Raw genomic sequence first — 16,056 nt, 5'->3', positions numbered from 1 at the left:
ACAAGTGGGTATTTAAGCAAACTTTCCTTTCCTTTCCCAGTTTATTTCTTATGACAAATGCGTTCATCTAGCTTTTGAATATAGGTGGGAGCAATGGTTAGAAATGACATTCTTCATGACCACCCAGAGGAATCATTGATTCCAGTTCTACAATCATATGAAATACAAGACTCAACATTTATGGCTGCTCAGCTCTTCTATTCCAGTTAGTTTCTGTATATGGAATGGAGGAAAGACATCTTGTTCTTTGTCTGAGATTGCAAAGTATCTTGGGGCACCCTGAATTTCTAATTTGAATATGGAACAAACTATGCCTAGAAGAATTAAACTTTGCTTTCCCCAATTTGAATGTCATAGCAGGCTAAGATTATTGTGAACCAAGAAGGAATGGTACAGTTGAAGAAGGAAATCCACAAAGTATTTCCAGCAGTCTGAGGCATCACTGTTTTCTCATACTTAAGAATTGATTTATTAAGCTTGTATCTCACTTCTCCCAGAATGTTAGTACTGACAAAGACAATTTTATTAAAATGGACATATATGCACTTTTACACAACATTTTGCTATAAGATCTAATATATGTTTGCCCATACCATGTGGTGCAGTGGTTAGAATACAGTATTGCAGGCTAATTCTGCCAACTGTGAGCAGTTTGAGTCTTACCGGCTCAAGGTTGACTCAGCCTTCCATCCTTCTGAGGACCCAGATTCTTGGGGACAATATGCTGACTCTGTAAACTGCTTAGAGAGGGCTGTAAAGCACTGTGAAATGGTACATATTGGACCTATTGGATCATCTCTTTAGAATTATTTACCTACCACTCATTCACCCTCCCTGCACCTCTCACTGCACCTCCCTCACACCCTTGTACAACTCTCACACCTCTACATAAACTCAATCCATGAAGTATCTCTCACACACCCTGGTGCAATCCATATGGTGCCTCTCACATACCCCTGCACATCCTCTCCAATGAATGCATCACCTTCCCTGCAACCACGTGCACCCCTTCACTGTCCCCCCACTTGGCAGCAGCTACTTGCCTACCTGCCAGCCTGGGACTTATGACTTTTTCCCAGCTTCCTTGTTGATTTTTCTTGTGCAAAGCAGCTAGGGAATTTTGGAAACGACAAGCATGTAACCGTAGCTGACCATGGAAACATGGCGGCATTGAAATGGTCATAACTTCAAATATTCAATCTCCTGGGAGTAATGAATCGCAGAGTATCAAATAGCTTAAATGAATCAATCTTTGCCCTTGATCTGAGAAATGACTACATGCTCTCTGGGGACTGATCTGTAGGCTTACATTCCCTCTGCAGTTGTACCTCATCCCATAAAATTTTATTTCTGCTGGCAGAAAGTGAGCACCTCTGATGCAGTTTAATAGAATACATGTTCTTTCCACTTTGGGGTTAACTTTCGGGTATTGTTGTAGATGAAGATATTTATAAGTTGGTAATATATTAATCATTTGCAGTGAGTTGCCAAATCAGTCACATGGGTAACAGTGAATAACCTCTCCAAGGATAAAGAGAAAGACAGGTGACTCTATATTATGCATGGTATTTATATAAATATATTTTGCCATATTAAATTTTGCCAAATTTTATGTTTTCAGCTCTTCTGAATATTATAAAATGATGCTGTTATGATTGAGATCTATTTACTTGAATTGCATATAAACTTAGGAATTGTTCCAGGATTGACGGGCAACTAGACACTTAACTGGGTAGTTTTCTAGATGTGTGAGAGATGTCACGTTGTTGGACTGCAGTTTTTTTTTTAACTAGTAAATGAATTAAATCCTGATCTATAATTTCATTATATAAAAACCCATTTTATTATTAAGTTACCAAGATAGGTTTCTTAGCATCATGTTTAGGATTATAACCACTAACAAACAATTAGTAATCCTATGAATTCATACCATAGGTTCCTTTATTGTATGAAAAGTAATATAAAAAGCTGTTTGATTATAGCAGTTTAGAAATGTAATAAATAAATGCCCAAAGTGTGCCATGCCCCACCTGCTGATGCAGTGCTTCTCTGCAGGTTTTTTTTTGGGAGGGAAAATATACACAAAAATCTTAATTCATGTTTGTATGATCATAATATTTGAATTTTCTATTAAGTAGGTCTGGGTTGAACTGTGGAGCCCAGTGTTCTATGAACCTTGTTGTTTGTTTGCACTTTCTTCAGTGCTAGAAAGGAATGGGCTTTACTGTTTCTTTATATTCTGTAATTTGCCCTGTGAGTGTTGGTGGGCTACTTGAGTCTTTTAATTTATTTAAAATATTTTGGAGGGCTTTAGTTGATTTGTGTGCTACGATGATGTGGTGTGGTGATAATAGTTGGTTATTTCTGACATGCTTTTGATGAATGGCAGTGTTATCATTGTCATAGCTTGGTTGTGCGGGAGTGGGTTGAGCAGTCAGGAACTTTTTGATAAAATTGTGAGGGTATATATTGAACGATGTTCATCCAGGCTCAAGGTTGACTCAGCCTTCCATCCTTCCGAGGTAGGTAAAATGAGGACCCAGATTGTTGGGGGCAATAAGCTGACTTTGTAAAAATGCTGCTTGGGGGGGCCGAAAGCCCTAATCAGCAGGCATATACATAGAATGAAGGCAATTGCTAAGCACATTGATTTGTGTTTCTTAGATTGTAAGCCGCCCTGAGTCTTCAGAGAAGGGCGGGATATAAATGGGATTTTTTAAAAAAAACCTTTTTTTTGGTGTCCAGGTTTGCTGCAGTGTGTTTGTGTTTGTCCTAATAATGTTCGTACGCAGGTTTTCTTAGGGAGTGTTACTTTGATAGATGAACAGGGTAGTGAATTTTTGATAGTCTTTTAATTCTAATTTGCCACCATTTCCTCGGCTGATTAGGATTTCTAGGAAGTGTTCTTTGTTGCTGTTTCTTCTCTCCTTATGAATTCTATTCCTTTGAAGATGTTGTTAATTGTTGGGTCTGTGTATGTGGAGAGTACTATGACATTGAATGAAATCATAATGTCTTCTTCTACTATCTTTGATTTTTCTGGAGTAACTTGTAGTGAGGAATTGATAGAATAGGCACTCCCTGTCGTGATATGATTTAGAGGAGGGGATAGGAGGGGAACTCATCAAATTTGCAAATAACACCAAGCTGGCAGAAATAACCAACACCCCAGAAGATAGGCTCAAGATTCAGAAGGATCTCGACAGATTTGAAGACTGGGCCGTATCTAGAAAAATGAAATTCAGTGGTGAGAAAAGTAAGGTTCTACATTTAGGCAAGAAAAGCTAAATACACAAATATAGAATAAGTGGTACTTGGCTCAATAGTAGTAATTATGAGAGGGATCTTGGAGTCCTAGTGGACAGTCACTTAAAGATGAGCTAGCAGTGTGCTGTAGCTCCCAAAAAAGCCAACACAGTCCTAGGCTGCATTAACATAGGGATGGAATCAAGATCATGTGATGTGTTAGTACCACTTTATAATGCCCTGGTAAGACCACACTTGGAATATTGCATCCAGTTTTGGTTATCATGATATAAAAAAGATGTTGCGACTCTGGAAAGATTGCAGAGAAATGCAACAAAGATAATTATGGGACTGGAGGCTAAAACATAAGAAGAACAGTTGCTGGAATTGGGTATGTCTAGTTTAATGAAGAGAAGGACGAGGGGTGACATGATAGCAGTGTTCCAATAGCTATGGGGTTGCCACAAAGAAGAGGAGGGTCAACCTATTGTCTAAAACACCTGAAGGCAGAACAAGAAGCAATAGATGGAAACTAATCAAGGAACCTAGAACTAAGGAGAATTTTCCTGACAGTTAGAACAATTAATCAGTGGAACAACTTGTCTCCAGAAGTTGTAGATGTTTCAACACTGGAAAAATTGGATAATCATTTGTCTGAAATGGTATAGGGTTTCCTGCTTGAGTAGGGGTTGGACTAGAAGACCTCCAAGGTCACTTCCACTCAGTAATTCTGCTATTCTGTTATGTCCAAGCTTTTAAAAAGTTTTTGAGCTATGTTATTTGTTGGGATCCCTAGTAAATACAATTGGACAAAGACCTATTCAGGTTTGTATATTTTGGGGCATTTATGGGAGCATAGGAAAATGGACACACTGCTCTTCTTCAACCACTACAACTGCTGTGGCCAGTAAAAAACCCACTTTGCTATTAAAATCTGCTGACCTCTGAGGATGTTCTGCTCTCTGGTGTTCCAAAAAAATATCAGCATGAGGAGAATAAAAAAAAAGTAACTGCAAACTCCTTGAGGCTTTGTTGAGCTTCACTGAATAGTAATTCTTTTTTGTTTTGAAAATCTAGATTTCGATCCTTATGTTAGGGAAATTTGGTGAAATCTCCATTTCCAACCTTATGTTATTTTTCTTTTCAGCCTCTTAGTTCACTCTTTCATACCTGCCCTTTTAATACAGTAGTTTGGTAAGAAAAAGATAGATAATTTTGCCAAGGGGCTGAATTAATCAAGTGAAGATGAGTTATAGAAGAAACTAAAGAGATCTTTAGATTAAACTGGGTAATCATTTAGGTTTAAAGTTGCCGATTGCCCATTTCTCTCTCACTGTCTCATTTTATATTACAGTCTTTAACTAAAGCTTTTTAAACATTTCAAATGGGATTTTTTATGGTGCTTAGTTTAAGCATCAATTACAATTATTTGTGTGTGTGTGTGTGTGTGTGTGTGTGTGTGTGTGTAGTGTTTGTTAAGTATTTTAGAATACCTTGCTAGGCCCCAAACATGGGACAAATCTTGCCTCTCAGCTAACAAAGCGAGAAAGAGCCTGTGGCCTAAAGGTTAGAACAATTGCCTAATGTGCCCAGGTTCGAATCTCAGAAGGGTATGGCTGACTGATGAGAACAAATGAGTTTGAAATGGACATATTAGTCTCCCTTTAATTCTTTGTTAGCAATCCCAAAAAATACATACATACATATGTGTGTGTGTGTGTGTGTGTGTGTGTATCCTTAACAATTTTAATTTTAAATATTAAAAATGGGAAACAATTTTCATAAAAAGATAGGAGAGAAATATCACTGATTTAATTTTTTTTAGAAAACTGCTTTTGCTAAGTCTTAAAGTCTGAAATATGTGCTATAATAATTACTTAAGAAATAGCTGTAACTTTTACCATTCAGGTTTTTTGCATCAGTATCCAACCTTTGCTCCCTTTGTACCCTTTAAAAATTATCTTCATAATTTAGTTTGTATGTTCTACTCATATGTGAACATAGCAGCTTTGAGTATTTCTAAGACTCGCTGAAGGCTGATAAAGTCCCAGTCAGCTATAAATATCACTATTCAGGAAATGAACTCTTCATACTAAAATGTAAAGCATCTCAGTTATTCTTCAGTCAACTAAACTGTATTGAAGGAAAGTGTGTGGGTTTTTATTTGAGGTTATATATACATATACTTTGAGGTTACAGTACCAAAGGGTATTGTTTGATGTTACATAAATAAACAACAATAATGGCTTAACTTTATCTGAGAGAATTTTCCTGCATTCACTGATCTGTGTAGAATTGCTTATAAAATCTAGCTTTTGTGCACATTCAATAGCAAATCTTTTAAGTGTGAGATCCTGTGTAGGAATTCTTTTTCTAAGTAGGGCACAAAGAAAATTCTTATAATAAAAAAGTATGGAGATTGCTCTGAGAAAACATAATAAATTGTATTTTACCTTCAGTTTTCATCTATGTTTCACTCAAAGATATACATTGGTGAATACATGTACCAATACACAGCAAAAGAAAAGAGTTTTTCAAGAGATGTGTATATAGTATATCTATGTACAGTGCTTCTACAAATTGAGTAATAGTCCCTTCTAAAATGGTAATCATAAATTGCAATATTCCAATCCAAAATTATCAACTTTATTTTTAAATACACACATCCTGGTTTTCAGGATGGCTGAAAATGGATAATATCATGTGTTATGTACTGGGCTCTTGTGAAACACCATGTGGGTTGCTGGAGCAGCTAACAGCTCTCCAGCAACCCAGACTTTAAGTCTCCTGTGCTGCAGTTGGCTATCTCCAGGCGGCAATAGTTGATTCAAACCTATTGGCTGCCACCTAGGGGCTATACTATATGTTGCGGCTAGTTGCAGACATTTCCCCAGTACAGTTCCAGCACGAAATAAACAATGAGTTATCCTGTACTCAGCTTCGCGTCTTCATTCCTGCACCAAAGAACACATTATTTAACATCATGAAAGTGTCTGAACTGAAAAAAATGGCAAGTTTGAGCTATTCCGCCCCTCCCCCCCTCTCTCTCACACACACCAATTGCATATCAGCTAACATCTTTATATGAATGGGCATTGACTCTGGCAGCTTGAAGCAGTTGAATGTGTGAGAGAGGTTTTCATTGATGAAAACATGCATATTTCTTAAAATTAATTGAAGGAAAATCTGTAGAAGTAGCAGGTTTCACCCTCTTCTCAGATATTGGAAGGATTATACTCATCTTTATAAATCTGCCAAATGCCCATCTCGATACCAAGGTAATCGCAGTGGAAAAATACAAGGCACAGCTAAACTTCCAGTTTGAGCTCTCAAATACCACTGTCTTGTAGTTCATCATCTAAATACCCATATTACTCTGTTTCCGTGAAATAAAAATAGTCCAGGAGGCTATAATTGCAAATAACAGTACTGAGATTAAACTGGCTGAGCAGAGACCATTATCAAGATTAAAATATGACTGTGCATAGTGTAATTATTGCCTTTGGTGACGAATGGAATGTAAATGAATTCAAGACACTATCCAAAGTAGGGTGGGTTTTTGTATGTATGCTACAGCTATATACTGTAGCATTTAAAGATTCATATTATTAATTTTCTGAAAATGAATAAACTAAACAAAATAGTTCTTTCTTTCAGAAAGGCATTCTAACCTAGTACCTTATGCCAAAATAAAGAAAAAAATTCCCCTCTCTATTTCTTTACTCTCCCAGGGGGATTTAGCAATTTAACTATGGTAATTTAAGTATTACCTTTTATTTGAAATTTAAATGACAATAAGCTGTTAATTGTGACTGATACTAATCCAAGGAATAACTCACATCTTGTCTGGTGGCTTCAAAATAAAATGAACGACATGTGTAGAAAGTAGGAGATAAAATTGACTATAGTAAGAATAGTCAAAAATCCAAGAATATTAAATTATGTTTAGCGTGGAGAACAGCTGTGAGCAGCAGCAATTATTTTATAAGAAAAAATGGTAAATTTTATTCTAATACTATATGAAAAAGCTATACCTAGTACATTTTATATTTATGAAGAAGACTAATAAAACTTTGATTAGTGGGGAAAGTGTGTTATTATTCTCAGTCCCCAAAGGGCTTTATGCTAAGCAGGGAAATTGGAGAAAATACCCTGGGAAAAAGCGGCAGCAAACCATTTCAGTATTGCCCTCAAGAAAAACTATACTATATTTATGTGTCCATGAAGTCTAGAGGCATTGAACTTGGATTTTAAAAGACTTTACATTTAGCAGGGTAAACAGACTTAGTTTGCTTTATTTTTGTGAAATGCAGAAAATGCTTACCACTTTATGGTAATTCACTGTATATAGGCTTAACTTTACACTTGCTAGGTTGTCGGGTTAATAGGCAGTTTGCAATGTTTGCTAATACTGTCCTATTTTTTCTAGCTGTTTTAAAATAAAATATTTTGGCAACTTTTTCAGGTCCTTGGCACCATTGTGTGACAGTGTACAATGGCCCGAATATATATTATACATATTATATAATATCTACTTGATAGCTATGTATGTAGGTGTGTATGTATGTGTGTATGTATGTTTGTATAGATGAGACTTATAAAAATATTCAGATAATGATATGGAGTTCTTAAACAGTTTTTGTCTAACTTAATTTAACTGAACGTTATTAATGAATTCTGATCATTTTGTTAACTACTTGTGCATGGAATAGGTCTACCTCACATTATAAAGCCTACAACTGCAGTATTGCCCTGTTCACCGCCCTGAGTCCTTTGGGAGAAGGGCGGTATAGAAATCAAATTATTAAATTAAAATTATTAAATCCTTCCTATATAGGAAGACCTCCCTATTATATAGCATTTTAAACTTGTCACTGACCCTCAGTCAGTTATGGATGGTCCCTTGCTGTAAAATGGACCTGGAGGCTATACCACTTGCTGAGTCATCTAATAATTTCATTCTGTTTGTAAAAGCTACTTATGGTCTAATAAGTACCAATAGCTTGCCGGTGGGGATCACTAATTTATCACCATATTTAGTATGGGAAGATCCATTAAAATCAGTGGACGCTTCATTATCCTTTTCAGATTTTGTACTCAGTTAAATTATTTTGTGTTTGTGAGCAAAACTAAAAAGATTGAAGATTAGAATTAAGGATAATTTTTTAACTTTCCTGTCTATACTTAAAGGGATTGGTATGAAGTGACCTTAAACTCAGCTGGTTTTTATATTGGAAATAATATGAAGACAGCTTCCAGCCAGGCATTAAATCAATAGACTACTGTGTATATGTGTCATATATATGTATACGTATGCACATATACGTATACTTCTCTACTGGTATATTTATCAGAACAAGCTTACCTTTCTATATCCAATACTGTGATTTCCTTTTAAATAAATTATTCTGTGGGCAGACTGTCTGGCACCACCATGACTCAATAGTGCTATAGGAGAATTTATGAACACAATAGAACAATTTTATAAGGCTATGCATTAACTGACTTACTGCATTACTGCATTAGATGGCCATAATTAGATTTGGGAGATGGAATATATAGGAATGGAGACAATCCTGCAGGGAAGGTAAGGAAGCTCCTGCATTGTTCTATTAAGTAACTGTTCTACCTTTTGCTTAATCTGTTATCTTTGTGATCAGATTTTTTTAATGTCACAAGTGATTATCTATATATCTATATCTATCTATCTATCTATCTATCTATCTATCTATCTATCTATCTATCTATCTCTATCTATCTATCTATCTATCTATCTATCTGTATTTATGTAGTGTGTGTGTGTGTATGTATGTATGTGTATGTATGTATGTGTATACACACACACACACAAACACACACACACACTGCTTTTTTCGTAAAAGAAAAAGGTGCCGGAACTCACACATGTCATACAACCTGCCTTGCCCACCCTACAAGGTTCCATCCAAAAAAAGGTGCCGGAACTCATATATATATATATGTGTGTATATATGTGTATATATGTGTATATATGTGTATATATATATATATATATATATATGTGTGTGTGTGTGTGTGTGTGTGTGTGTGTGTGTGTGTGTGTGTATGTGTATGTGTGTATGTGTATGTGTATGTGTATATATATGTGTATATACATATTGTATATATATATGTGTGTATATATGTGTATATATATATATGTATATATGTATATATGTGTATATATATGTATATATATGTATATATATATATATATATATATATATATATATATATATATATATATATATATATATATATATATATATATATATATATATATATATATATATATATATATATATATATATATATATATATATATATATATATATATATATATATATATATATATATATATATATATGGATCTTTGGTTATTCGGGTTTTTCCCCGCGTAGAACTAAAGGTGTAGGCGCAACGTTTCGACGGAATCCCATGCGTCATCATCAGGCTGGTGGCTTTAGCTTCCTTCTTCTGGGAGAAGCATGTGGCCACATGCTTCTCCCAGAAGAAGGAAGCTAAAGCCACCAGCCTGATGATGACGGATGGGATTCCGTCGAAACGTTGCGCCTACACCTTTAGTTCTACGCGGGGAAAAACCCGAATAACCAAAGATCCACATACAGACACCCGCGAAAACATCAGAAAACATATATATATTGTGCGTATACAATTTCTCTGTGTGAGAGAGTTGTTTACATCTGAAAGGTTAATGTACATTATTGTTCTTCCACTGATGATGCATATATAAATCTTAATTTAATTTCATTTTTATACAATAATAGCCTTTTAGGAGCTTTTTTTTAATGAGAGGCCCGTAATACTCAGTAAAAATTATGTCAATAAAACTGAGAAGAGACCATACATTGAAGAATGGTCATTTTATGTAATCCAAAAATAATAGTGCTGTGGGTGAACTGCAAGTTAGAAATTGATAGTTCTTTTATTATTTTATTGCAGTTTTTAAATTAACATTTTTTCAAGTTATTTGTTATATATGCTTGTAACTGTGATAGGGATAATGCTGCCATTGGTAATATAATGTAACATAGTGATATGATATAAATATAACATTTATAGCATTTTGCGGCTTGCTCAGGAGATTTGAGGAAAATACATTCCAAGTGGTATGCATCTCTTATTTCTATGTGGATAGCTATTTTTCCTAATTTAATAAACTCAGCAAATATGCAGAGCAATTCAAATGACCTTTTCAAATGTAGTCCAAAATAATAGATTAAATTCATAGGACACAACTTTGATTTTAGTCAGATCATCATTCTGACAAAAAATTTCCTCAGTATCAAGATAGGAATGGTCCCATGCCTACCAAGAAGAGATGAAATTGTAACTGGGATCTTTGTTTATAGACAATTAAAACACATGATATATCATTGAACAAAGTTTATATTTAGACTTTGAGCTACAAATTGTCAAATGTTTTTGTTGTACAAAAGTTTGATTCAAATACTATATTTACTTATTATAACTAGATGTTTATGTTCATGGTGTTCTTGAAATTGTCTTGAGTATAAATTATAGGTTGTTAATAGTTTTAATACTATATACCAAAAGCTATTCAAAATCTTAAAAGACGATGCAGTAAAAGTGCTACACTCAATTTGCCAGCAAATTTGGAAAACTCAACAGTGGCCACAGGATTGGAAAAGATCAGTTTACATCCCAATTCCAAAGAAAGGCAGTGCCAAAGAATGTTCAAACTATCGCACCATTGCACTCATTTCTCATGCTAGCAAAGTTATGCTTAAAATCCTACAAGCTAGACTCCAGCAGTATGTGGATCGAGAACTACCAGAAGTACAGGCAGGATTTCGAAGAGGCAGAGGAACTAGAGATCAAATTGCCAACATACGCTGGATCATGGAAAAAGCTAGAGAGTTCCAGAAAAACATCTACTTCTGCTTCATTGACTATGCTAAAGCCTTTGATTGTGTGGATCATAACAAACTGTGGCAAGTTCTTAAAGAGATGGGAGTACCAGAACATCTTATTTGTCTCTTGAGAAACCTATATGCGGGCCAAGAAGCAACAGTGAGAACTGGACACGGAACCACTGATTGGTTCAAAATTGGGAAAGGAGTCCGGCAAGGCTGTATACTGTCGCCTTGCCTATTTAACTTATATGCAGAGCACATCATGAGAAAGGCAGGGCTAGATGAATCAAAAGTTGGAATTAAGATTGCTGGAAGAAATATCAACAACCTAAGATATGCAGATGATACCACTCTAATGGCAGAAAGTGAAGAGGAACTGAAGAGTCTCTTGTTGCGAGTGAAGAAGGAGAGTGCAAAAGTTGGGTTGAAACTAAACATTAAGAAAACTAAGATCATGGCATCCGGCCCTCTTAATTCCTGGCAAATAGATGGGGAAGAAATGGAGGTAGTGACAGATTTTATTTTCCTGGGCTCCAAGATCACTGCAGATGGGGACTGTAGTCAAGAAATTAAAAGACGCTTGCTCCTAGGGAGGAAAGCCATGGCAAATCTAGACAGCACACTAAAAAGCAGAGACATCACCCTGTCAACAAAAGTGCGTATAGTCAAGGCTATGGTCTTCCCAGTTGCAATGTATGGCAGTGAAAGTTGGACCATAAGAAAGGCTGAGCGCAAAAGAATTGAGGCCTTTGAACTCTGGTGCTGGAGAAGACTCCTGCGAGTCCCTTGGACTGCAAGGCGATCAAACCGGTCAGTCCTAGAGGAGATCAACCCTGACTGCTCTTTAGAAGGCCAGATCCTGAAGCTAAAACTCAAATACTTTGGCCACCTAATGAGGAGGAAGGACTCACTGGAGAAGAGCCTAATGCTGGGAAAGATTGAGGGCAATAGAAGAAGGGGACGACAGAGAATGAGGTGGCTGGATGGAGTCACTGAAGCAGTAGGCGTGAGCTTAACTGGACTCCAGAAGATGGTAGAGGACAGGAAGGCCTGGAGGAACATTGTCCATAGGGTCGCAATGGGTCGGACACGACTTCGCAACTAACAACAACAAAATATACCAAAAGTCCTTTACATTTTCAGTATATAACCATGCTGTTTAATTTATTTCACTTTTCGTTAAACCAAATTTTGAGCCACATTTGATACACAACTTTTTATCATTTTGTTAGATTTTTCATCTCTAATGTTGAAGTAGTATGCATTTTGTCAGTGGGGAGGCAGGACATTAAAAAAATGTAGAGTGTGTGTACAATTTCTGTGTGTGAGAGAGTTGTTTACATCTCAAAGGTTAATGTTCATCAACTCGTGAATGCTATTCTTGGAGCATTCTTAGAGTTGGTCCTGAAATCCTGAGAGGAAACCCTTTGTTTAGCAGTTGAAGATCTCAGAGAAAGATTCCCAGCGATTCTGTGCACAGTGCATCCAGATGCCATGGTCTTCTAAGAGACAAATGGAAATTTATGTGTTGTATACCACCTGAAATATACAATCCTTTCATACTGCCCATTGGAAATTTACTCTCTCCTGTACCACAATAGGTGTAAAGGTTAAATATGCTCCAGAAAAAAAATATCAGAAGTGTCTTTTGCTCTGCTTTGTAGCATTTCAAAGCCTGTAAATATCATTTATTTAAAATCATCTCATTTATTTCGTAAACTTATTTATTTCTTAAATTATTATTTATTTATGAGTTTGTTAATAGAATGATGTTGGCTTCACATGCAATGTTTCCAGAAATATCTAAATTAAGGATTATATCATGTATCAGGTTTTATTTAAAAAAAAACTTGCAAATAAATGTGTGATCTTTTAACCTTGAGATGCTGCATTTGTGACTCATGTGCTGGAGTGAGTAGAATATAAAGCAATCATTCCGTTCCAAAAATATAACAGGCTAAAAAGCAAGAAATTCACTATAAGTTATGATTTGGGTCATACCTGAAGTAGGATTTTTTTTAACGTAACTTGCTGAGCAAATCTTAGTGGCCTTGTTTGCTTAACATATTAATCCAAATGTAAATAAGCAACATTTCAAGGTACTGTTTTGTGTGTGAAGCTGTGCTACCAGTCAGTTAAATGTAGCAGGCATCTTAGCATTAATGTCTAAAAGTGTTATATTTTATTAGTAACTGTCAGACTAAAGGGACTGGTTGAAAGCCAGATGAATTTATTTCAACTAAGGAAATTTCTTTGTTTGCTTAGATTTTAAGCCATGGGGAAAAATTCTGTTGACCTTGTTCTGCCATCTGTATTAAGAAAGAGAGCAAACATAAGACAATTTCAATAGGATGTTACAATTAATTTGCAATTACATATTTTTATTTTTTTATTTTGATCATAAGCTATTTGTAGATAAAGCTAATAAAGTAGAAAATAAATCCAAGCTAGTTTTACTTTTACCAATTGATGTTCAAAAGTGTTACTGTACAAATAAATATTTAGAAGTTGGTAATATCATGTATGCTCTAGTGTGCATGTGATAGAACTTTCTCTACCACTGAGGACTTAAAGATTCACTGTATCTATACATTCAATTTAATTTTTTACAACAAGAAAATAAATAAACTTGATCTTCATTTAAGGGGAAAAACATACAAATCTACTAAAAAGCAAAAAAACTAAACAGTGATATAAAGATTTATTTTATAATTGAGGGAAATATAATGATTAAGGAAATCTGATTTGAAATTTGATGCTTATGCTATGCTAATTTAGTCATAGATGCAGGCTTTAGAAATAGTCTGCTGTTCCTTTTATCCATTAAGATTGTTTTCCCTTTATTTTTAACACTTTCTACTTAGAAAGGTGTCTAGTCCCCACCACCCATCTTGTTGCCTTTCCTGATGCCTACTTTGTTCATCAAAATTCTGTTTTATTGCTTAATTTTTTATTATTATTCCTTGACCTCTTCCAAAAACTAACATAGGTGACAAACTGTGTTCCATTATAAATTACAAATAGTTGTATTTTTCTATGTTCAAACTGATTTGTTCTTGGTTGTTGTTTTTTTATATTTTCACAGTGTGTGGGTGTGATTTAGCTCAAGGAGGCTTTTTCATTAAGAATGGTGATTATCTTTGCACGGTGGATTACCAGCGGATGTACGGGACCCGATGCAATGGCTGTGGGGACTTTGTGGAAGGAGAAGTTGTAACAGCTCTGGGAAAAACATATCATCCCAACTGCTTTGCCTGTACTATGTGCAAGTAAGTCAACTAATGCTGAACAAAGATGATTCTTCTTCTTCTTATCTTCTTCTTCTTCTTCTTCTTCTTCTTCTTCTTCTTCTTCTTCTTCTTCTTCTTCTTCTTCTTCTTCTTCTTCTTCTTCTTCTTCTTCTTCTTCTTCTCCTCCTTCTCCTCTTCCATCTCCTCCTTCTCTTTCTCCTCCTCCCCTTCCCCCTCCTTATCTTCCCCCTCCCCCTCATACAATTCACTGTGGTGTTTCCTTTTTAGCTACTCATTTGCAAAAGGATAAATATTGGTACTTGAATATACCTAAACGTACCTGATCATGGAAACTAAGTGGTTTAATTCTTGTTTAGCTAGTATTGGCATTTAATAAAAAAACATCTTGGAAATAGCTGGATTCTAGGGGCTGTTTCTCCTTTGGTCAGGACCCAGCATGGTCAACCATCAAGATAATTTTGACTAAATTTCCATATGATTATGGAGGGCTACAGAATTCCAATTAGTCTTTCAGAGGAAAAAAACATTTTTAGAGGCAGAATGTCCCTTTTTTCTCACTACATTCTCTATCTGTAATTTCAGTAAAAAAAATATCGAAGTATCTTTGGGTGCTAGGTTTTGACAAATAGTGCCTTGGAAAATGTATTTTTATTTGTGTAATACTTTCATATATTTAAATTTATTTAAATGATTATCCTCCTTGCCCTCCCACAGAGCACTGCATAGCACTGTAGAAAAAAAAAGCTTTAAAGCTCTGCAGAGGTTTAGCCAATCCATCAATGTAATGGACAGCTAGATGGACCATTGATCTGACCTGTTATAAGACAAATATTCTTATTCCTATTGTTGCCTATCTTTTGAAGAAATGGATCTTGTTGCTATTGTTGAAGGCTGAAATTCCCTCATGCCATAATTTCTGATTTAAATTTTTGTGGTAGTTGTAGGATTTGTTCGTTCCTATGGTATCTACTTTTAATCAATTCACCCTTCTTTTTCTAAAGAAACATAGCTGAGCTGGCTCTGAGTAATGAAAACACATAATATAGTCTCCAGTAGCTGCATTCCTGTTTTCTGCTTGTTTAGAATACCAAGAACTGCTTAAATTCTGGGATTTGTTGCTTCCACTCACTGCCAAAAAAATGAGCTATCTAATCACATATACTTTCGGTAAAAAAATAATGGAAATTTCTAAAGATTTTCATTATAGCATTCAAACTATCAATGAGCAGGCTTCATTTCCTAATGAAAACACATATATAGGCCTGGGCTTTTTAAAATAAACAAATCTTTGAAATAAAAATGTATTGGTCAGATTTTTTCCCCTATCATTATTATTTTTTCCTTATTGAGATACATTTAGTGTTTGGATTTTCTCCAAATGTCTGTCTTTGCCAATACTGCATTTTGAACACGCTTCGGCCCTTTTTCCTGCAAGAGTGCAGTGCAGTGGCAACAATGGGAAGGAGCTGAGAAAGAGAATGTAGCCCCAGAGATGGCCTTGTCTTAAAATGCCTCTTTTGTTTCCCAGACGTCCTTTTCCTCCAGGAGACCGGGTTACCTTTAATGGAAGAGACTGTCTCTGTCAAATGTGTGCTCAACCAATGGCATCCAGTCCAAAAGAACTCTCCAATTCCAGCAGTAAG

At 35.5% G+C, this 16,056-nt stretch overlaps 1 protein-coding gene across 4 annotated transcripts in view; it reads left to right on the top strand.

Annotated features, from left to right (window-relative positions):
- ABLIM1 (actin binding LIM protein 1) overlaps positions 1-16,056 on the top strand; it is a 215,909-nt gene that overhangs the window by 110,025 nt on the left and 89,828 nt on the right. For all 4 annotated transcript variants that reach the window (XM_081328191.1, XM_081328193.1, XM_081328192.1 and 1 more), the window contains 2 exons: positions 14,248-14,431; positions 15,942-16,051. In XM_081328191.1, coding sequence (XP_081184317.1) covers positions 14,248-14,431; positions 15,942-16,051 — 294 coding nt within the window. The remainder of the gene's footprint in view (positions 1-14,247; positions 14,432-15,941; positions 16,052-16,056) is intronic.

The sequence above is a fragment of the Vipera berus genome, assembly GCF_964194415.1.
Source record: "Vipera berus genome assembly, chromosome: 5".
In the NCBI taxonomy this organism is placed as follows: domain Eukaryota; kingdom Metazoa; phylum Chordata; class Lepidosauria; order Squamata; family Viperidae; genus Vipera; species Vipera berus.
The sequence above is the reverse complement of the archived record's forward strand: the minus strand, read 5'-3'. Positions and strand labels throughout refer to the sequence as shown.